Source organism: Carassius gibelio, chromosome B22 (assembly GCF_023724105.1).
Source record: "Carassius gibelio isolate Cgi1373 ecotype wild population from Czech Republic chromosome B22, carGib1.2-hapl.c, whole genome shotgun sequence".
Lineage (NCBI taxonomy): Eukaryota > Metazoa > Chordata > Actinopteri > Cypriniformes > Cyprinidae > Carassius > Carassius gibelio.
Window position 1 is genome coordinate 11,936,438 of NC_068417.1, and position 25,321 is coordinate 11,961,758.

A 25,321-nucleotide genomic window follows, 5' to 3' on the forward strand; every position below is an offset into this window, starting at 1 on the left:
TGGTTGATGCATCACAGAGCAATGCACTTGACAGTAAGGACATTTCAAATGAAAGGAATGGTAAGGAAAGCATATAGAAAGCGCAAGCTTACCATAAAAATACCTGAAAAATACAAAGACAGAGTTAATACAATGTTTGTGCATTGTTGGATGTGAAATAAGTTGAAATGCAATAGTTTATGAGTATAAATGCATTTGTGAAAATGTGTTGAATAATTTTGTAGTTATACTGAAAGTTTGGTAAATGGCACTCAAATGTTGTGTTTAAAAGTTTATGCATAAGTTCTATGCATCAGTATAAAGGAATATACTTAAAGGGGGGGTGAAATGCTCATTTTCACTCAATATCCTGTTAATCTTGAGTACCTATAGAGTAGTACTGCATCCTTCATAACTCCAAAAAGTCTTTAGTTTTATTATATTCATAAGAGAAAGATAGTCTGTACCGATTTTTCCCGGAAAAACACGAGCGCCTAGAGGCGTGACGTGTGGGCGGAGCTAAAGAATCACGAGCGCCAGTAGGATTTTGTGTGGAGCGCGTCTGGAAGCTGTGACACAGATCCAGAGGCTGAAATTTAACAAGAGCAGCATCAGCAAAGGCTTCTCTATGTGGTATGTACTGAAACTGTATATATTTGCTGAGCGGTTTTGGAAAATGACTAAGTTCCACTTTGTCGTCTTTTTTTTTTTTTTTTTTTTTTTTTTAAGCTGTACATGTGGAAAGTGCAGTTTGATGACAACATCGCATGTTGTTTACTTGATGTGCTTACGCGCCGATAGCTAAGTAAACAACACAGAGATATTTGAAGCAGTTTTACCCACCGCCTGCGGTTCCAACACACGATCGTGACCCTTTTTCGTTGGGATTGCATTATCCTTAAGAAATAAACGATGTGCAAATCCAGCGTCAACCTGGGCCTTGTTTGTAAAACAAGCATCTTCGAAATGCAGGGAACAAACAAAAACACTTGCACAACTCCGTTGATGCTCTGTAAAAATAAACTCCATCCACTGGTCCCTTAATGCTGTTTCTCTTTTGGTAATCTGTGCAGGGTTGTCTTGCCCTGGCAACCAAAAACACACTCCTTTTGTGACATTTCGCGACGCTCTCGCTGTGATGAGTGATTGTCTGTGCACAGCCTCTCTCTGCTCTGCTATACGGGAGCGCGCGCTCTTCCGGCAGACGCGCCCTTAGCACCCATATAAGGAAATTCCGCTCCATCTAACGTCACACAGAGCCATACTCGAAAAAAAACTTTCCGAAACTTGTGACAAACCGGAAGGAGTATTTTTGGAACAGAAATACTCCTTCAAACGTACAACTTAATTTTTGAAACTTTGTCCATGTTTAGCATGGGAATCCAACTCTTTAACAGTGTAAAAAACTCAGTATGCATGAAATAGCATTTCACCCCCCCTTTAAGAAGGGGGATGTAACATATTGAATATGTTATACATATGAGTTTATGAGGACATCTAGTGGTCATCTGATATAATGACATCCAGAGTCACGTGTGTATTCTTGGTTACTGAAAGTAGTTGAATAAAGTTAGATGATGGCGCAGCAGATTGTGTTCGTCTGTCAGTCTATAGAACACATATGGTTTTGATGTTCCAGGTTTCTTCTTTTGTTCAGCGACACTTGTTTTTTGGCTTTTCTGCTTTCTTCCTCTTGTAGCCCTTGAATGATGAGATCACCAAAGTCAACATTTATGTTACCTGCTTCACAATTCCCTATAGAACTCGGCCTCCTTACCAGGAAACATTACACCTGCCATATTTCCTGCATCCCTGTTAACAGTTTAGACCAATCAGAATATAACACTCTTTACACCAGATGTCTTTGCTTGCATAGACAACAACAGGATATATCACACCCCGAAGGGTACTTGAAAACAATCATGGCTGCCATATTGAAGGGCTGTTACAAACCGAAGTGCTCAAAACTGGCCACCTCAAAGGGCCCTTCAGGATGAAGGATTTCGAAGGGTACAAATGATGGACACTTTGGGCCCTCATGATGCTTTGCGCTGATTCTTTCCATGATGATGGCGCCTCCAAATGAGCACAGAATGATGACACAGAAGGGCACTTCAAGAAACAGTTGTTTGGTGCCCTACAACCTTCAACCCTTAGATGTAAACCCTTTAAAGGGATTAGAACAGAAATGACTGCTGGAACTCTAGTTTATAGTGAATAACTGCTTTTTAGAGAGTGTGCGAGAGCTAAAGTGCTTATTTAAGAGTTTGGATCCTCCAAATGGTCACCACGTTCAGTCCGCCCTCATAACTTGCATGAAAAGACCTCTCCTGCTAAGAGCATTGAACCATGCCAGTCAGAGCAGACCCCATGCTGCTGGAGGAGAGGACAGAGTTACTCTCCCAGTTATTTAAGACAGTTTGAGAGGTCTCGCAAGTGGTTAGGAGTTGCCAGAAGGGGTTTGTGATGGTGTTGAGGAGACAGGGACGTCTTTTAGGAGAGGAAGAATCTTGAAATATTTGACAGTGAGCAGTTTATTGTTATATTTCTATCAGTTGTTCAAACAGAAAACGAGCAAAGAATATTTAAATTTCAAAAGAGCAACATGAATTACTTCAGTCTAGAATCAACTCTAAGACTGACACTTAAGATTCAGTCCTATACTTTGCTTAAATTACCAATGAGATGCTCAATAACTCACTTTTAAGGACAGCTTTGAGCCAAGAATTGTTATTTTACACTTAAGTCAATTTTTAGCAGAATTCTTGAGAGTAATTCCCAGAGGCTTGATAAATATGGGCCCTAATCTCAGAAATGGAAAGTCTGCTTCAGAATTTCATTAAATTGAACAGCAATTATAACATTTGCAATCTAAAAAAGATAATATTTGTACTATGTAGTGCAGTACTTAAAACTGTGTTTGGGCTATGCTGAAAAATATTTTGGTAATTTAAAAGGCATTTACTGTACAGATTATTGCAACATACAAGACACTTTATTTACAAAATAGTATATTCACACAACAATTAGTGTTATTACATTTATAATGCAGTTAATAAAAAAAAAAGAAAGAAAGAAAATGTTCTGGTCCGCAGTTATTTATATAAGCAGTTATATAAGCATCTTGTAGATGAAAAAGCAAATATTGTTTGAATATATTAGACAGGACAGACATATGAGAGAAACACGCTGATTGCATTAGCAATGATAACAGGTCCTGGGTGAAGATCTTCAGTGAGATAGTGACAGGAAGTCATCTGCCAGATATCAAAGTAGATTACTCCATCAATATCTCTGAACATCTCTTGCATCACTATGATCTCTTGCAGTATATACCAGTCACTTTGAAAAATATCCTGTAACAACAAAGATCAGTAACAAAAGATACTGTCAGACATGGAATAAGGTCATTGTCTGTCCTCACAGTTTTAATTATTTATTTATTTTATTCCTCAATAATAATAATAATAACTCAAGGCATTAGCAATATAAACAATATATTTTATTTGAGAACTCATGTTCAGATATTCTTATAAATAGTTAACTTTTAACTATTTTAGAATTATTTTAATTGAGGTAAATATTGGTGACAGAAATGGAGATTTACTTTACTAAAACTGATTGCTTTCTAAAAAATCCCACAGATCCCGTCACCAAGCGATTACAAGTTTTATCAATATAACAAAGTGTGTCAGTTGTTTACATACTTACTTAATTAGTCTTCCCTTTAACGTCATTATACCGTGATTCACGAAAGGGGACACGTATGTACACAAGACGGGGGATTTATCGAATGAATCAATCACAGCTAAACATAACTGTATCCATATCGAATCATATCACGATGGAGGCATTGCTTCCTCTCATGTGACTTTCCACATTCATTCTCAGTTACCCCCCCCACTATGGAGCACTGCACGGGGCTCAAATCTAGGCCTGAGACCGGCCCTGGCCCGAGACGCTCAGGCCCTAGCCCGACCCGTGTCCGACAGCTCATCAGAATTATCAGCCCGAGTCCAACACGAGCCCGGGTTTTTATTTATTTATTTTATTACACAGCGGAAGCCTGCCCTATTTGCAGCAATTACAATAGATCAGTTTTGTGTTATGTTTCTTTTCATTTCTTTATCAAGTTAATTTAGAAAAATTATTAAATTATTATTAAAATTATATTCTTTTTTAATTGACGATTAACGTTAATCAGCCGAGCCGACAGCCAGTAGCCTAAAACATATTTAATCAATTAAGCCTCTCAAATCAACGCTAATACTTTACTTGGCTACAATAAAATTAATAGATATAAAACACTTCAAGCATATCACACAGGCAGCTAGTTTAATAAATGTTTATTTAATAAACCACAGTGATGAGTAAAATGAAAAATTTTGAAATACCGAGGCAGGCTCGCAACAGTGCTCGTAAACAAAATGAGAAATAGCCTACAATCTAAACAAATTAAATTAAATTAATTAAAAACAAACCTGCAGATTATTTTAACTCAAAAATGCACCACAGAACATGTCCATTCTTTTTTCCATTTTCCAACAGTTAAACGAAAATAAAGTCCAGTCAAATGAAAAGTTAGAACAGTGTCTTACAGAGCATCATGGAGAAAAAGAATAGCATCCAGAGTGGGAGGTTTTAACCCCGTCCTCCTCTCTTCCCGCTGCACTGAAGACACGTTTGCTGCTGCTGCTGGCGGGACACTAAACACTTAGCGAGCCAGGGTCTCGTGCTGTTTCCAGCATAGCAGCACATCACCTTCCATGTTGTGATTGAGGGGCATGTATTGCTGTTCTTCATCGTCGTCATCCTCGTCCTGCTCCAAAATGTTTTCAAACTCGGCCAGCGCTCTCTTTTCTTTGCTGCGTGGCCCACAGCATCAGGTGCAGACACAGAAATGCTCGCCGCTACATGAATTATCACTTTATAATTATTAGTTGGCCAACTAGGCTATGATTAATACATTAATTTAGAGGCCTATAATAGCTACTACTACAATAAGTGGATATAAGTGAAGTATAATCGTGGGTCACGCTGACGGAAATACGTGCGTGAGACTGTCATGTCAGTATGTCAGTGTAATTATAACGGGTTGAATTATCAGATTATGAAAGTTATGAGGTTATTAAATGTATTTCTCTGTATGTTTTTCTAACGTTGATGTCAACTTCTCTTTTTTTATTTTTTTATTAATGCCTAAAAATATAAATAGAAGGATAACCTAGGGCTGGGCGATATATCTAACGATATGATCATGCGCATCTAATCAGTAAAGGTGCTTCCGTGATCACCGCTAAAATCTCCATCACCTGCTTATAATTGGAGTGCCATTTAATAGACAGAGCCTTAGATCGCTGACAAGCCACGCCATATCATGTTCATTATCGCAGATGAATCGCCTTCGATAATGAACGCGATATGGAGTGGCTTGTCAGCGATCTACGGCTCTGTCTATCACCTATGGCTCTGATTAGATGCGCATGATCATATCATTCGATATATCGCCCAGCCCTACTTTCAAGTCACAAGCAAGTCATCAAGTCATATTCAAGTCCTCAAAGGGTTAAAGCTAAAGAGATAATTAAGTGACTAATTAAATGATGATTGTGCATTAGTGATGAACATCTGCTGTTAACAATCAACATCACTGAAGTAAAGAGAAACACAAGAACTACAACTGAAAAAAAAGTAAAAGAAAAAAACACTATGCCACCATAATTGTGGTCATGGTTTGCTTTAAGTAGTGTCTTACCCCTTTTACTAAATTTACCAATTTGATTCAAAACAATGGCAATATTGTTTTCGCAACAAAAATGTATGCATTGCTGAGTCGAACCTTGCAGTAACAGATGATCTTATGCTTTTTCTGCTTATAACTAATGACTGAACATCATGAAATTGTGTTTATCTTTGGATAGTAGACTGACACTCCGCTATTACTGAACTGAAGTTAAAAAAAAAAAAAAAAAAGACACGAAAGGAGACAGTTCAGGTTTTTAGACAAACACACTTATCACACGATCCTCAACAGTAGTGACAATTTTTCATACTGCAGTGCATGATGGGAGTTTTTACTAAGGTTTTACCCAGCATGCAACATTTTGTTGATTGTCACCACTGTTGAGAGTCATATGCTGGTTCTTGACGTCTTTGTGTGTCTTCAGAGTATGGTTTTTCAAATTTTGTATGCGCTTAGTAGATTTAAAATTCACTTACTTTAACCCCTTACTAGTAAGCCTCCTTTTTTGGCATGGAGACAGAAATGACATACCCAAAATAAAAAGGTTTCTGTTAATGATTCTTTCTGACTCGCAGAGGTGGGAAGTTCAGGTGACAAATAGTAAAAGTCCTGCCATATTTTTGTTCCACTCATGAACTTATCAGCCGATTTCACCAGAGGAGGAACCAAGTCATTCCTTCCAAGTCACAAACGAGTCATGAGTCAAATCCCAAGCCCTCAAAGAGTTAAAGTTAATGAGATAATTAAGTGACTATTGATGAACATTGTGCATTAGTGATGAACACCTGCCATTATTGAGAATTACAGAGGATCAGATGTGGATGTTTTATTGGTTAAAAAGATGCCACCATCATGGAGATCAGTGTTTGGTTTAATTGTGCTCTTGACCCTTGACTTGGTGTGCTAGATCTTAGGGCTGGGTGATATATCTAACGATATGATCATGTGCATCCTTCTGTTGTCTATTAAATGCTGCTCCAATTATGTGATGGAGATTTTAGCGGTGATAATGGAAGCAGCTTTACTGATTAGATACGCATGATCATATCGTTAGATATATCACCCAGCCCTAGGATAACCTAAAAAAGGCCCGAGGCTTGGCCCGCATGTGAGCTGTAAAGTAAAAATTGTCCCGAAGCCCGGCCCTACACAGCAAAATCCCCAGTGTTAATTTAACAGTCTTGAGTGTGGACTAGGGCTGCACGATTAATCGCATGCTATTGTCATGCGTGTCTCATCAGTAAAGATGGTTCTGTGATTAGTGGTAAATGTCCATCAGCTGCTTTCAAATGGAGCCGCACCTAATATACAGAGCCGTAGATCGTTGACAAGCTACGCAATATCGCGTGCATAACCGCATGCGATTAATCTGCGATTATGAACGTGATATTGCACAGCTTGTCAGTGAATTACGGCTTCCCATCACACTAGATGTGGACTGACATTGCTCAGAAGTCAGATGTTGGTTGAAAGTGAAAACCCAACCTCTGTTTGGTGTCAAACTCTAGCGTAAATACTCCAAAAACATGACAATCTTCACTTATTATAAACAAGATTTATTTCTGTCATAAATGTAAAAAAGTTCTTATTGAGATTAACAGAGATGTTGATGGTTTATTGAAAATTATAGTTTAGTTTGATGTCACCATTATGCTGATCAGTACTTTGGAAGTATGACTCTTTTCAGTGTTAGCGTTCATTTAGCTGCTATAATTATATCTGTTACAGCAAAAACATTGAGAAAAAGATGTCATTAGATAATGTTGGTTGCTGGCTGATATTAAACATGTCTTAATGTAACAATCTGAGCAACTGATTTTACCAGGAGTCTGTTCTACGCTATTAATTTAATATTAGTGACTATAGCAGATGTGTTGCAATACACAGGGTCCTGACATTTTTTGTCATTTTATTTTTATCTGATCTTTTTAAACTACATTGTTTACTTCAAACCTTAGGATGCTTAGACATACAGAGACCTTAAGAATTAGTGTAAGAATCTCAACAATGGTGACATGCTTCATGCCGCAATGCATTCTGGGTGCTACGGATGAGTTTTGAATGATGTACCCAGAATACATTGCAGCATAAAGCATGTCACCATTGTTGAGATTCATACACTGAATCTTGATGTTTGTGTGACAATTTTTTATTTAAATCTTTGAAATTATCTGCTTTAAATTAAACTGGGTGTCAGGCTGTTGACCATTGAGTCACTTTAATAAATAAAACTTAACTAACACCACACAGTAGCTTGGGTGAAAACAAGTAATCAGACATATCAATCATCAGCAAGCAAACAGCACCATTGAACCACATATTTGTTTGCTGTTTTAGCCACAATAAAGATGACAGCAGCTAAAAAACAACACCGACAAGTCAAGTGTCAAATTGCACAACTAAAGCCAACACTTACCAGCATCATGGTGACATCAAACCAAGCTATTACTTTTAAACAGACATCAACATCCACATCTAAACATCCACTTAAATCTTAATTAGAATGTTATGGAATAATGTTCTAATAATGTTATTGATAAACATTTGTAGAATGTTTTTAGAGAACGTTATCCTATCTTTTGAGAGAACGTTCTGGGAACAAAAATAAAACTACCCACTAAAAACATTGTTAGAACAATCCATGGGAATGTTCTTAGAACATTTTAGAACAAAGAAAATTCTAGCTGGGAAGTGCCACTCCATTTGAAACCAGGTGGTGGACATTTACTGCTAATCACAGAACCGGCTTTACTGACAAAGACATGCATGACAATCGCATGCGATTAATCGTGCAGCCCTAGTTAAAAGTAACACTGAAGCAGAGTTGAAGTTAATGAGATAATTAAGAAGTTAATTGAGTTATGATGGACCGTTATTGAAGACACCTGATGTTAACAAGCAGAATCACCAATCGAGAAAATCACATTTTGTGTATCACCATTATAGTGGTCAATGTTTGCTTTAGTTGGGATCTTGACCCTTCAGTTATTAACTTTAGATTTTATGTGGCTTTGGTGACTGAATTATATCATACAGACAGACCACAGCAAAGGCAGTCATGTGTGCTATTGATTGTGGTTTGAGCTATTTGTTATAGAGTGACCTGAATGCCTGAGTTTAGGTTTCTTTACTGCATACATAAATTAAGTGAAAAAGAAAAGTAAGCAACCCAGCATTTCTGACATAGCATGACATGTTTTAATAGTTAGTTCTACGTAAAAAAAGTAATCTTTTGTTTAGATACACAGACATCAGGAATCAGCGTTAGCATCACAACAACGTGACCATCAAAAAAGCATGTTGTAGCCAATAAAAACTCATCCATGGCTCCCATCATGCATTACGGCATGAATAAATTATGAGCTTGTCTTTTTAACTTTTTATTCTAACTATATTTTATTTTTGCTGTTTTTATGTTAATTTTTTGCATCTAGTTTTGTGATGTTCAGAGTTGGTCTGTTTATCTGAATATGTTGTTTGTCACCGTTGTTGAGATTCATACGCTGATTCTTGTTATCTGTGTGTGCCTAAAATTAAAATTCTTTAATAAAAAAGAAAATCAGAATCACTTGCAAGAAATACCTACAAAATGTATAGAAAATACAGATTTTTTCATTGTGGAACCAAAGCTGTGACAATCAATAATGGAACACAGATAAGACTGTAAATGAGTTCAGTGACTCATGTCAAACAACGATTACATTAAAACATAATCATCAACACGCGATGATTTTTGCTCTTGGTTTGACAAACAAACTTTAAAAGTAAAAAGTTACAAGCCAAGATCACAGCTAAAGCAAACACTGAACACTATAATGGTGATACACAAATTGTGATTCTGCTTGTTAACATCAGGTGTCTTCAGTAATGCTTAATCATAACTCAATTTACTTCTTAATTATCTCATTAACTTCAACTCTGCTTCAGTGTTACTTTTAACACTGCTTCAGTGTTTATATGAGTCCACACTCAGAGTGTTAAATTAACACTGGGGATTTTGCTGTGTAGACTTTCAAAATGACACCAACAGAACAAATGCATCATATTTTCCCATTGACCATAAATATTGTCGTTATAAAACAAGATGGAAAAGTGTTTGAAGTGACTAAGCGTACCTTATATCCTGCAGTGTTTCCAGACTTGATGACGATAGTGGTCTGTGGTGCACGACTCAGCAGGGCAACAACAGACTGACGGATTTTGGCCACTTCGTGAACATAAAATGTTATCGGGTGAAACACCAGGTGGGCAAAGATTGTAAAGACAACGACTACATGAGGACCACCGGCTATATTATCAATAATATTGGAGATATAATGCAGGTCGGTCAAAGGTATTTCAGGAAATTGCAAAGGAACACCATGAGGCCTCCAGTGAATAATGACATTATTTTTCAACTCCACAGCCATTAGGAGTCCATACGAACGAGCCTGGAGGTTCATTCTTTTCAAGCCTAATAAAGAGAAGCAAAAATTAAACAGCTTTAAAAAGTTGCCTTTGGATATTGCATACAGCAATCCCAAGAAGTATATGGGCACATAATGGAAATGATCCAATAACATCACTTACTCAAGCTCACCCAAACACATGTAAAATGTATTATTATGTCATATAATATAATATTATGTATTACATTCATAAAATCTTTCTTTCCTTGAACTAGATATTTTGAAGAATGCCTCAGTTTCAACCGTCTAAAACAAAGACATGTTATACATCCATGCTATCAAGCATTTTTTTTTATTGAGAGACAGAAAAGTCATAACCCCCAAATCAAAGCCATTTATGTCGCTGATCAACTTGCCTGGCACTTTGCTTTCTAAAAACTCAAACCACTGCCTTGTGGTGGAGTCTCCTATCATGTAGACAATCTTATTTTGGAGACATTTCAACATTTGGGCAGAATCGAACTGTTGAGTGTTGCAAATGAAAGACTTCCAGACATCTTTCAAATAGAACCCTGCAGGAACTGGTGTCTTCAATCCTGATCTGCATCTCTCTGTTGTGCCTAAAGCAAAGAAACATTTATCTGAAAGGATTGTTTACTAATTATTCTAATTTAGTAAATTCTCCTGTTGCTAAATTTGATTTAAGATGATATCGGTTTGTGTGTGTTTTGACCATTACACTACTTCTATTTAGCAAGGGTGCCAGTAAAGTACTGTTAATTTACAGCTCTCAACCATTAATTTTCCACTCTTAATTAGTTTTTACAGTATTTTACCGTAAATTCTACCATGGAAATTAACTCCATTCCCACTGCTTCAAACAGTTTGAGTTTAAAAACTAGCATTCTTACAATGTTAGTACTACGAACTTCTCTCATTTCACTGAGTAGGAAAATGTCTTAATATAAAACTGCAAACACTTAATGTGTAGTAGTAAAGTAACTAAATACATGACTTTTACTCAAATCACTGCAGCTCACACGTATGTGCTGAAGTACTTAACACGGAGATCACCACTGTATCAGGAGACTCCAAATTTACTGTCTTTATATAAAGCAACAAAAGATAAAAATTTGTGGCTCATCATTGACTGAAGCACAGGCTCTACTCTCCAGCACAATTGTGAACAACAAAACTACAGATCTCTCTTGTGCAAACACACATTAATACAGTTGAGTTCAGTATTTACTCTCATTATCAGTGTATGACTTTGCATATTTTTTTTTCTATGGATGTTATATTTTTATTATTAACTAATATTTCAGTTATTTTTTTTTTTTCATTTGGTAAATCTGACATTTACATTTTACAGTATATTACTGTTTATCCTTGACTTAACGGCAAAAAACTGTAGAAAAACACTTTTTATGCTGGCAACCATTAATTTACGGCAACGAACTGTAGAAAAACAGTTATTTACTGGCAGCAGGGGTGCCAGTAAATAACTGTTTTTCTACAGTTTGTTTCCTGTAAATTAATTACAGTTTATTACTGTTAAATTATGTTTCATGCTGTCCTTCATCTTAAACCTTTAACCCTTTAAACCCCAAAACAAAATCCTCAGTTTTAAATTAACACTTATAATGTGCACACTACAGTGTTTGAGTAACACTGAATCAGTGAAGTTAAAGAGATAATTCTGTGATTAATTGATGATTGAGCATGAGTGATAAACACCTGCTATTAACAAACAGAATCACTGAAGGAAAGAGAAACACAAGGATTACATCTGACTTCAGCCACAGCCTTAAAAGAAATCAATTGAAATAAAATAATTCATCAAATCTCTCAAGATCTGATTAAACAACTCCTAAAACAGCTTCACCAGATTCACATTAGTAACCAGACTGACTTTATTTCTGTCAGATGTCTACAGAAGAACTTATTCAGAGTTAAATAGGTTTAGGTGTTTTTTCACTACCATGATGGAGATCAGTGTTTACTTTAGTTGGGCTCTTGAACGTGACTTTTCAACAAAGCTTTTTTTTTTTTTTTTTTTACACATGTTGTAACAATGCGCCTTTGGAACCTGTTATAGCAAAACAAAAGTCCACCGAAGAAAAATTCTGGTATTGTTGTTCATAGATTGACAAGAACAAGCACTATTATTTCTGATCTAACCCTGTGTCTCTTCTCTTATTGAATATTGGTACTACAGCATAAGGAACACTGCTGAGCCATAAGTTATGAAAGACTGTTAAGAAAATTACCCTCTTAAAAAAAAAAAAACTTTACTGAAATTTAGACAGAAACATCAGGAATCAGCGTATGAATCACAACAATGGTGACAATCCACAAAATACATAAACAGATCAGTTCTGAACATCACAAAACATGCTACTAAAACTTAAAACAAATGCCAAATTATAAGCACACAATAATTCAAGAAAATAAGTGAACAATTCAGGGGGATAATTTATTCAGGCCGCAATGCATGCTGGGAGTCATGGATGAGTTTTATCCTGCGCTGGTACCCAGCATGCATTGCATCATGAAACTTTTGATTGTCACCATTGTTGAGATTCATATGCTGATTGTTGATTTCTCTCTTTGAGTGTTGTGGGGACTGCTGCCCAAAATATGTTTTTTCACTAAAACTGTTGTTAAATCCATATGTTCTGGTTATCACATTACTGTTCAATCTTACATTATTGAAAAAACAAAAATTTGTTTTGTCATTCACTCAAATATTTCAACACCAAATTAATATTTGATTACTATAACAACACTGCTAGAAACAGCCATAAACACTTGACTATCAAAATTAATACTGCTATAACAGATGTATCATAAAGATACAAATACAGCAATAAAACAAAATTTAAAGTACAAGGGTCAGGAGCCCAACTAAAGCAAACACTGATCTCCACAATGGTGACATCAAACGAAAAACAGTAGCATTATCATCTAAATCTCTGTAATTCTCAATAAGATCTTTTGATCTCTGATCTGACAGAAATAAAGTCAGTCTGGTTAGTAATGAGTGAAGTTGGTAAAGTTGTTTGTTGATTGTTTAAATCTTCAGTTGATTTCATCTAAGGCTGTGGCTGAAGTCAGTTGTAGTTCAGGTGTTTGTCTTGTTTCTCTTTTCTTCAGTGATTCTGCTCGTTAACAGCAGCTGTTGATGATTGTCTGAATTCACTCATTAATTTTCATTCTCTCTGTCAGGTGGACAGACTATATTAGTAAACTCATGTAGGGAATAGTGAATGAGGGTGTAGGGTGTGATTTGAAACACAGCCGCTGAGTGTCGACTTTGAACGTTGTTAATTTACGATATATAGCAGCAGGCTACCTTCTCGAAAATGATGAATATTACCCAGAATGCACTGTTTTAATGAAAAACAGTATAATACTGTCGAAATTTTGCCGTTTTTTTACAGCGATTTTTAACAGTGTAGTTCTTGTGTTTGTCTTTCCTTTAGTAATTCTGTGCATCACTAATGGTCAATCATCAATTAATCACAGAATTGTCTCATTAACTGATTCAGTGTTACTCAAACACTCTGTAGTGTGCACACATTATAAGTGTTCATTTAAAACTGAGGATTTTGTTGTGGGGTTTAAAGGGTTAAAGATTTAAGATGAAACATAATTTAACAATAATAAACTGTAATTAATTTACAGGAAGCAAACTGTAGAAAAACAGTTATTTACTGGCACCCCTGCTGCCAGTAAATAACTGTTTTTCTACAGCTTGTTGGCGTAAATTAATGGTTGCCAGCAGAAAAAAGTGTTTTTCTACAGTTTGTTGCCGTTAAGTCAAGGAAAAACAGTAATATACTGTAAAATGTAAATGTCAGATTTACCAAATGATAAAAAAAGTTAATTTAACTAAAGTATTTGTTAACATCCATAGAAAAAAAGTTATGCAAAGTCATACACTGATAATGAGAGTAAATACTGAACTCGACTGTATTAATGTGCGTTTGCACAAGAGAGATCTGTTAGTTTAATGTAGTTTTGTTGTTCACCATTGTGCTGTAGAGTAGAGCCGGTGCTTCAGTCAATGATGAGCCACAAATTCAGATTTTCTGCTGCTTTATATAAAGGCAGTAAATATGGAGTCGCTGATACAGTGGTGATCTCTGTGTTAAGTACTTCAGCACATACATGTGTAATACAGCTGACAATGAGCTGCAGTGATTTGAGTAAAAGTCATGTATTTAGTTACTTTATTACTGCACATTAAGTGTAAGAAATATTCCTTCTCAGTGGACTCAAATGAAATAAGTTCATAGTACTAACATCGTAGGAATGCTAGTTTAAAAACTCGAACTGTTTTAAGCAGTGGGAGTGGAGTTAATTTCCATGGTAGAATTTACGGTAAAATACTGTTAAAAAATAAGAGTGGTAAATTAATGGTTAAGAGCTGTAAATTAACAGTACTTTACTGGCACCCCTGCTGCCAGAAAATTACTGTTATTTAACGGCAAAAATTTTTACAGTGTGGCAGCAGAGGTGCCAGTAAAGTACTGTTAATTTACAGATTTCAACCATTCATTTAACACTCTTTTTTTTTTTTTTTACAATATTTTACAGTATATTCTACCATGGAAATTAACTCCACTCCCACTGCTTCAAACAGTTAAAGTTTAAAAACTAGCATTCCTACAATGTTAGTACTATTAACTTATTTCATTTTAGTCCACTGAGAAGGAATATTTCTCAATATAAAAATGCAAACACTTAGTGTGTAGTAGTAAAGTAACTAAATGAAGTGACATTCAGCCAAGTATGGTGACCCATACTCAGAATTTGTGCTCTGCATTTAACCCATCCGGAATGCACACACACACACTGTGAGCACACATCCGGAGCAGTGGGCAGCCATTTATGCTGCGGCGCCCGGGGAGCAGTTGGGGGTTCAGTGCCTTGCTCAAGGTCACCTAAGTCATGGTTTTGAATGTGGAGAGAGAGCTGTTCATGCACTACCCCCACCCACAATTCTGTCCGGCCCGAGACTAGAACTCACAACCCTTCGATTGGGAGTCCAACGCTCTAACCATTAGGCCACGACTCCCCCAAATGCATGACTTTCACTCAAATCACTGCATTGTCAGCTATAGCACAAATATATGTGCTGAAGCACTTAACACAGAGATATACTCATACCATTGCCTGTAGTGTTGGGAAGGATATTGATGATTTGTGTGTCTCCAGTAATACGAACATTTGTTAAATTCCTGTGAAGAGAGAGAGAGTGAGAGAGAGAGAGATTTTCTACACTTTTTTTCTATACGGATATACATTTCTTCTGGAATTAGTTTCGACTCATTTCTTACTTCGCAAAAAACTGCTTCTCGAAGGGATTTAATGGGTTTTCCAAACCTCCTTTTGAGTGATAAACCAGTTTGTTACATGCCAGTTTCTTTGGTCTCTCACACTGCCACACCGTTCCAGTTTTTATATCCTTATACTCGCAGCAGCAGTTGCTTTTACTCCAACTTCCTTCACCCCATTTAATATTGCATTCTACTACTTCACTGATCCTGGTTTTATTGGGTCCTGCTCCTTCAAAGTAGCCTTTATAGTGGCTGCGTGGGAATGAAGACTCCCTGTATTTTTTAAGAATCTGCACAACCTCACTGGAGTGCTCAAGACGTACAAAGACTTGTGCCTGACCTTCCCAGGGAAGGAGAAGAACGGCTGAGTAAGTCCCATTACGATGATCCACAACCTCCCCATACACACTTGCCTTCAAGAAGAATGGAAGAGGATAACTGTAATGCCAAAAAAACTTTACAATAAACATATTATAAATGACCTAAATGTACTTAAACACACCTTTAGCTCTGAATTGAAAAGCTTTGCTTTGAAAAAATCTCCTCCATATCTTTTCAGGTTCTTGTTGTGGTCTCTGGCTGTGATGATAACGGAGATGTTATCTCCCACTTTGTAACTCTTTTTCGGTTCCACTGTGGAGAATGTTGAGTGAACTGGACTTGTGCTCAGATCCAGTGGAGTGATTTGATGATCAGGACCAGGCCAGTCGAGAGCCCTCTGTAGACTTGCCCACTCCTCATCACTGATTCCCATCTCAGACGCTGATATTGTTAATGAACTATTTTTTGGTGGAATTTGTTTAGGGGCAGGGAGGTGAAATTTTCTAATTTGGAAACAATTCATTTGCCATAAAATCTGGAAAAGAATCATGATATAAATAAATATATTTATATATATATATATATATATATATATATATATATATATATATATATATATATATATATATATACAATTAATCATTATATACAATACATTAGTTAAGGTTCTTAGATGCACAGCAAAATCCCCAGTGTTAATTTAACACTCTGAGTGTGGACTCATATAAACACTAAATCAGTGATAAAAGTAACACTGAAGCAGAGTTGAAGTTAATGAGAAAATTAATAAGTTAATTGAGTTATGATAAAACATTATTGAAGACACCTGATGTTAACAAGCAGAATCACAAACGAGAAAAATCACAATTTGTGTGTCACCATTATAGTGTTCAGTGTTTGCTTTAGCTGGGATCTTGGCTTGTAACTTTTTACTTTTAAAGTTTGTTTGTCAAACCAAGAGCAAAAATCATCGCGTGTTGATGATTATGTTTTAATATAATTGTTGGTTGACATGAGTCATTGAACTCATTTACAGTCTTTTTTCAAAGTAAAACTTCCATATTGATTGTCACAGCTTTGATTCCACAATGAAAAAATCTGTATTTTCTATACATTTTGTAGGTATCTCTTGCAAGTGATTGTGATTTTTATTTTTTTTTTATTAAAGAATTTTAATTTTAGGCACACACAGATAACAATAATCAGTGTATGAATCTCAACAACGGTGACAAACAACGTATTCAGATAAACAGACCAACTCTGAACATCACAAAACTAGATACAAAAAATGAACATAAAAACAGCAAAAATAAAATATAGTTAGAATAAAAAGTTAAAAATACAGTTCAGCTCATAATTTATTCATGCCGCAATGCATAATGGGAGCCATGGATGAGTTTTTATTGGCTACAACATGCTTTTTTGATGGTCACCGTTGTTGTGATGCTCACGCTGATTCCTGATGTCTGTGTGTCTAAACAAAAGATTTCTTTTTTTTTTACGTAGAACTAACTATTAAAACATGTCATACTATGTCAGAAATGCTGGGTTGCTTACTTTTCTTTTTCACTTAATTTATGTATGCAGTAAAGAAACCTAAACTACAAACCACAATCAATTGCACACATGTTTGCCTCTACTGTGGACTGTCTGTATGATATAATTCAGTCACCACAGCCACATGAAATCTAAAGTTAATAACTGAAGGGTCAAGATCCCAACTAAAGCAAACATTGACCACTATAATGGTGATACACAAATTGTGATTTTCTCGGTTGGTGATTCTGCTTGTTAACATCAGGTGTCTTCAGTAATGGTCAATCATAACTCAATTAACTTCTTAATTATCTCTTTAACTTCAACTCTGCTTCAGTGTTACTTTTAACTAGGGCTGCACGATTAATCGCATGCGATTGTCATGCGTGTCTTTGTCAGTAAAGCCGGTTCTGTGATTAGCAGTAAATGTCCACCACCTGATTTCAAATGGAGCGGCACTTCCCAGCTAGAATTTTCTTTGTTCTAAAATGTTCTAAGAACATTCCCATGGATTGTTCTAACAATGTTTTTAGCGGGTAGTTTTATTTTTGTTCCCAGAACGTTCTCTCAAAAGATAGGATAACGTTCTCTAAAAACATTCTACAAATGTTTATCAATAACATTATTAGAACATTATTCCCTAACATTCTAATTCAGATTTAAGCGGATGTTTAGATGTGGATGTTGATGTCTGTTTAAAAGTAATAGCTTGGTTTGATGTCACCATAATGCTGGTAAGTGTTGGCTTTAGTTGTGCAATTTGACACTTGACTTGTTGGTGTTGTTTTTTAGCTGCTGTCATCTTTATTGTGGCTAAAACAGCAAGAGAACATGTGGTTCAATGGTGCTGTTTGCTTGCTGATGATTGATATGTCTGATTACCTGTTTTCACCCAAGCTACCGTGTGGTGTTAGTTAAGTATTATTTATTAAAGTGACTCAATGGGTCAACAACCTGACACCCAGCTGAATTTAAAGCAGATAATTTCAAGGATTTAAAAAAAAAAAAATACTTTGCTTTGTCACACAAACATCAAGATTCAGTGTATGAATCTCAACAATGGTGACATGCTTTATGCTGCAATGTATTCTGGGTACATCATGCAAAACTCATCCATGGCACCCAGAATGCATTGCGGCATGAAGCATGTCACCATTGTTGAGATTCTTACACTAATTCTTGAGGTCTCTGTATGTCTAAGCATCCTAAGGTTCGAAGTGATTCTAAAACAATGTAGTTTAAAAAGACATAAATGACATAAATTGTCAGGATCCTGTGTATTACAACACATCTGTTATAGTCATTAATATTAAATTAATAGCGTAGAATAGACTCCTGGTAAAATCAGTTGATCAGATTGCTATATTAAGACATTTTTAATATCAGCCAGTAACCAACATTACCTAATGACATCGTTTTGTCACTGTTTTTGCTGTAACAGATATAATTACAGCAGCTAAATGAACGCTTAACACTGAAAAGACTCATACTTCCTAAGTACTGATCAGCATAATGGTGACATCAAACTAAACTATAATTTTCAATAAACAATCAACATCTCTGTTAATCTCAATAAGAACTTTTTTACATTTATGACAGAAATAAATCTTGTTTACAATAAGTGAAGATTGTCATGTTTTTGGAGTATTTACGCTAGAGTTTGACACCAAACAGAGGTTGGGTTTTCACTTTCAACCAACATCTGACTTCTGAGCAATGTCAGTCCACATCTAGTGTGATGGGAAGCTGTAATTCACTGACAAGCTGTGCAATATCACGTTCATAATCGCAGATTAATCGCATGCGGTTATGAACGCGATATTGCGTAGCTTGTCAGCGATCTACGGCTCTGTATATTAAGTGCGGCTCCATTTGAAAGCAGCTGATGGACATTTACCGCTAATCACAGAACCATCTTTACTGATGAGACACGCATGACAATCGCATGCGATTAATCGTGCAGCCCTACTTTTAACACTGCTTTAGTGTTTATATGAGTCCACACTCAAGAGTGTTAAATTAACACTGGGGATTTTGCTGTGTGAGGTCATATGAGAGTATATATAGTAATATATAGCCTACGTAGGTGCCACATTCAGCCGCTCCAAACACACTGGGACATGTGCCATCTTTTTGCTCCAAAAGATCTGGGGTCTCATTTATAAACACTCCATAGATTTAATCCTTAGAAGTGTAAATAGGCACAAAAAGTAGATTTTGCGTTTGCACACAAGTTTTCAGATTTATAAAATCATTGCATACGCCAGAACCTGCGCAAAAATCCCTTTATAAATCCCAGGCAGGGGAAAATTGTGAATACAGGCATTTCCACCGCAACTCCTACCCGAAATAACCATATATGGAGCTTACCACGCCTAGTTTTAATGTGCATAACCTCATAGTGCTCCTAGAGCCAAATCGTTTAAGAATTTGTGGATTTTCTAATGTGGGACAGCTCATGCTCAAATCTGGGACATGTTTTGGCTTATAAATAGTTTTTTATTTTTTATTTTTATTTTTTACAATTAATGTGTTACAAATGGCATTTATATAGTCTGTATCTCATATTTCCCTAATGTCTTGTTTCATAAATAAGACCCCTGTTCTATAAGTTTTTGACTTTCTTAAATTAAAATTCTGCATGTTGTACACTGTAAAAAAATGATTCACTTTATTTATTCAATAAAATTGTTTAAAATGTTACATTCAATATTATTAATTACATTTAACACTTTATAATTAATTATAAATAATCAAATTAGATGGTTACAAGCAACAATTCAAAATGAGTAGAATAACATGAAAAAATAAGTAAAATTTTCACAAAAATATAGATTTGACTGAAAACAAACAAACAAAAAACACTATGCTAAAGAATACTATGTTATACATGCCAGGCCAGTAGTTGGCGATCATGAAACACTATACATGTTCACATTTTTGTTGCTTATATAGATATGATACAGGTATCATGTTCAGAAGTGTGTGTCTTCAGTCCCCCAAAACAGAGTTATTGAAGACACCTAAGGTTCACAAACAGAATCACTGAAGGAAAAAAATTGAACATTTATAGGGTTACCATTATAGTGTTCAGTGTTTGCTTTAGTTGGGCTCTTGACCCTTGACTTTTTAACGTTAACATTTTGTACTGCTGCTGTAACTGAATTATAACAGCTAGATTTGCTGACAGAATTGCGGTGGTCCTGGTTATAATTTAGCACAATTTTTGTTTGGCATGATCATTATAAATTGAGCCTGTTCTCTGAGACAAATTGGAGTTCATTAAAGCAACACCTGTAATTCTACAATAGAAGACCTGGATTTTTATGTGAAATCCAGAATTTAAGAATTCTGATTAAGAAAAAAAAAATTGTGACGGAGAAGGGAAACTTTCTCTTTGGCACTAGGTGACATCAAGAACCAGCATATGATTCTCAAGAATGGTGACAGACAGCATGATGGGATCCATAAATGAGTTTTGATTGGTGGCACCCAGAATGCAGTGCAACAAGTTTTTGATGGTCACCATTGTTGAGATTCTCAGGATGATTCTTGATGTCTGTGTGCCTAAATATATATATAATTTTTATATACCTTATGCTGTTCAAACATAGGACAACTGTTGACTGCAAGACAAAACCAACTCAGAAAACCAGACCAAATGCTGTCAAAACAAGCAACACCACCTGATCTTACTCTTTGTTGGCTTATCTAGCGGCAATCTCACAATTACAGCAACCAAAAAAAGTTTTGTTTAAAAGTTTAAGGGTCAAGATCCCAACTACAGCAAACACTGACCACCGTAATGGTAACCATAATTTAGATTATTCTCCTGCAGTGATTCTGTTTTGGTAGCTTGACAACATGAGCTTTTGAACACGATGCCTGTATCATCTCCATGTAATCAACTAAAACATGAATTTGTGGATTACATTTTTGCGCTGTGTTTCTTAGTCGCCAACTACTGGCCTGGTATGCATAACAAAGTGTTCATTAGCATAGTGTTTTGTTTTTCTTTCTCAAATAATTTTTTTTTTGAAATTTTTTAGTTTTTGTTTGTATTTGATTAAACTTACCTTATTTTTGTGCTATTTAACTCATTTTGAATGGTTAAGTTCTCATTTGATTAATTCTAATGGATTCTTATGTGTTAAATTTAATTAATAATATTGCTTGTAATCTGTTGCCACGATTTTATTAATTAAATATAGTGTATTATTTTTAACAGTGTACACCAACTACACACACATTTCCTATCATGTATGCCTATGAAAGATGGTCAAACCAGTCACAGTAGGTATGGGGCGGGTTGACATGTGCAACCCCACCTCTATATGCAGGCTGCAGCTGGGTGCTTCTCGTTTTATCCAACAAAACCGATATTCTTGAATACATATTAATTATTTTTTTCATGTTATTTTACTCATTTTGAATAATTGGTTTTAAGCATCTCATTTGATTAATTCTAATTAATTCTAATGTGTTAAATGTAATTAACAATATTGCTTGTAATCTGTTGCCACAATTTTATTGAGTAAATATAGAGTATCACTTTTTACAGTGTATGAATCAGACTGAGGAACTGAATTTGAATATAAAAGATTGCTCACTTCAATTCAAAATGGTATACAAACCTATCTTGTTGTCAGGGATAATATATATATATATATATATATATATATATATATATATATATATATATATATATATATATATATATATATATATATATATATATATAGATAGTATTTAAGTGTATTTAAATATGAACTTACCAGGCAGAATGTAATCCAAATAGAACATGTAAAAAATACATATTTTTTTAACCTGTAAACTGAAACACAGAAAATATCACTTGCCAAATCCTTTCAAATGTTCAACCATAACATCCCTTTGTAATAATGCCCATGAACTACTGATTACCTTGTGTATTTGAACCCATCGTGGATGGTATGACCACGGCTAAGTCTGTCATCAATTTGTAAATGAATAATATGCAATGGAATAATTTATATAGGCTATAAAAACCCACACCTGTTAAACTGGTTGTTCTGTCAGTCACATAAAGTATAATCATGCCTGGCTGCTTGATGCTCATTGGTTTAAACCATTCTGATCTTTTGTTTTATGTGACATTCAAGGCACTGCCGTCTTCCTCTTTTAGTAACTTCTCCTTCGGTTGTTATATTTATTCATATTCGTATTCATATTCACGGGCTTCTATTTATATTTTTTTGTTTGTTTTTCTGTAATTATGTCTTATTAGTGGTTTGCAAATCAAATTAGAGCCGCTCAAAAATCACCATTCGGTTGTAGTAGGCTATTTATTCATATTCGTATTCATATTCATATTCACGGCCTTCTATTGTAGTTTTATTTTATTTACTTTAATTATGTTTGTATTTTATTTATTTACTCTTGGGTTCAAAGCTGTATACCTTTCCTTGTTTTCATTTGGAATGCTGCTAAATTAATGCATAATTTGGACAGAAATGACACAAAAGAATATTTTACTTCAATAAAACCAAGGATTAGTCTTTGTAAGGGTTGCGATGTCCACATGTTTGTTGAAGAAATGATAGAGGCTAGCATTTATATCGCAAAAAGGTGGCGAAAATAAAAGATTAAGTGGATATTTGAATTAAATGTTTGGTCAATATTAAACAAGCATTTGATCATCATGTAAGTGTTACAACAGCAATTATCAGACCTCTGGCGCCCTTTGCAAGCATTTTTAATAATAGCCTATGTTATGTAAAATAATTGTTTATTTTGTATTACATTATGTATTTTAACTGTGTTATTCAACTAATATTAATAAACCAATCATCATTGCCTCATTGTTTTTATATAATGCATTAAATGGATTTTTTTTTAAAGGTTGTTGTTCGCTTAGGTCTGTTTTTATTAACAAAAATATTATTCAAATACTTCGTAAATTATTATCTGAAATGATTTGAAGTATCACAGCCATGGTTAATTTGTAGTTACCATTGCTAAGAACCATGTTTTTTTTTTCATAGTAAAATCATGGTTCTTTTTTTTATTCTGTCTGCAAGAATAAGAAACCCCATTTCAGTTGATGTCAAATACATGAAGTGTCTTTATGATCTACTGGGGTAGGATGTAACACATACTGAGGTAGTCAAAAGAAGAAAAAACAACCCACACCAGCTAATATGCTACAGATCAGGTTTTCTGAAACAATCCAAAAAAAGAACCTGATAAAGTGTCTTTGAGACTGAGCGTAACTCAGCTCCACTTTCTGTCTAACTCACAAATGTGAACGTGCGTGTGTAAATTGCTCTACTAGAACAAACTTGCTTAACAGCATTCATTTTTAATTAAGACTCAACCCCAGTGAAGAACATGTAAGTGCACGTTTGTGTATCTGTGTCTGAATTCTCAGTTGGAGTCACAATGGTGAGAGAAATGAATGTTGTTAATCGTGGAGTGCAGGCTTGGTGCGCCCAGAGACTGTGAACTGGATTATGAATTGGAAAATGGCTCCATACAGACAACACATATTCTTTCCTAATATACTCTTTCTTCAATTTTTGCTTCCTTGTCTCTGTTCTTCTTGCAATCAATACTTGTGTCACTGGTGTGTCAATCCGTGAATAGCTACTGCCTATTATCCCTGATTCTTTCAAAACACTCCCATTATAATCAGTAAAGTAACTACACTGAAAAAATATTTTACCCATTATTTACACGGCTATAATATATAATATATACACGGCTATAATATATAATATATACACGGCTATAATATATAATATATACACGGCTGGAATATATGGGACACTCCTGCACGGTAACAAAGTAGATTGAGCCCCATTTGTGAAGTGAAAGACTAAGAGAAAATACTGAAGCTTTGTGATCCACCTCATAAATATGGTAAAGATAACTTTCTGCCAGTAAGAACAGTAAATCTTGTGACTACTGCCGCATATTTGTGGTCAAAGCTAGTGAGGTTCCAGTGAAAAGTGGTCAGATCCTGTTGGGGAAGGAATTATACACCAGATAGGTGTCTCACTTCTGCTGTGTCAAGCAGTCTGTTTTCAGATGTTATGATCATACAGACCTCAACGACAATGGTTCATGTTGTCCTTTTGTTCTGCATTTGTTTGTGCAAACTGGCTGGTAAGTGATACATGTGTGTTTTATATGTCTAAATGAGAAATATGATGGATATCAATTTTATTTTATTTTACGATATACTGAAAATGAACAAGTATTTTAAATCTGGTTTGCATTCAGGTCTAGAGCATCTCAGAATAACTTGAGAACAGATTCAGATTCTCTCAACTTTATGTATATTTACTTTGTGTTTATTATATCTTCTAGCATTGAGCTTTTATTCTTGTCTGTGGTGCTGCTTTGTCTTCTGACAGCCTACTGATATTGGTAAAGTAAACCAACATAAAGTCATTAACCCTTAATGTGTGACAAACTCTCTGTTCTTCAGGTGTGTTTGCTGATACAGTTACAGTGGAGTCAGTGTCAGTGACGGAGGGAGATTCAGTCACTCTAGACTCTGGTTTTACTGAAATGATGGATGAAGATCTGATTCTGTGGAGGTTTGGATATAACAAGACTTTAATAGCTGAAATCAGTGCACTGGAAGACAGCACGGCTGTATTTGATGATGTTCTTGATGGGAGATTCAGAGACAGACTGAAGCTGGATCTTCAAACTGGATCTCTGATCATCACAAACATCACAGAGGAACATGCTGGACTCTATACACTACAGAGCAACACTGTGAGAAAGAACTTCACTCTCACTGTCTACGGTGAGTTAATATATTTTTTTAATTATTGTAGTTCATTTTTCTTCTTGAAATTATAAATCTTAAGAGTCACAACTGACATCACAAACTCACCCTCAACACATTCAAAAAGGTCAGAAACAGCTACTTATAAATACTAAAATTTGATATAATTTTATTAAGCTTTTTCAGCTTATCTGCCAGTTCCTGTCATTAGCAGTAACACTTCACAATG

General features: G+C 35.3%; 1 protein-coding gene across 1 annotated transcript in view; it reads right to left on the reverse strand.

The window, feature by feature from the left end:
• Positions 1–3,001: 3,001 nt before the first annotated feature.
• Positions 3,002–25,321, reverse strand: part of LOC127987070 (NXPE family member 3-like) — a 79,358-nt gene continuing 57,038 nt past the window's right edge. The window contains exon 9 of the mRNA XM_052589365.1: positions 3,002–3,335. Coding sequence (XP_052445325.1) covers positions 3,138–3,335 — 198 coding nt within the window. The 3' untranslated portion in view covers positions 3,002–3,137. The remainder of the gene's footprint in view (positions 3,336–25,321) is intronic.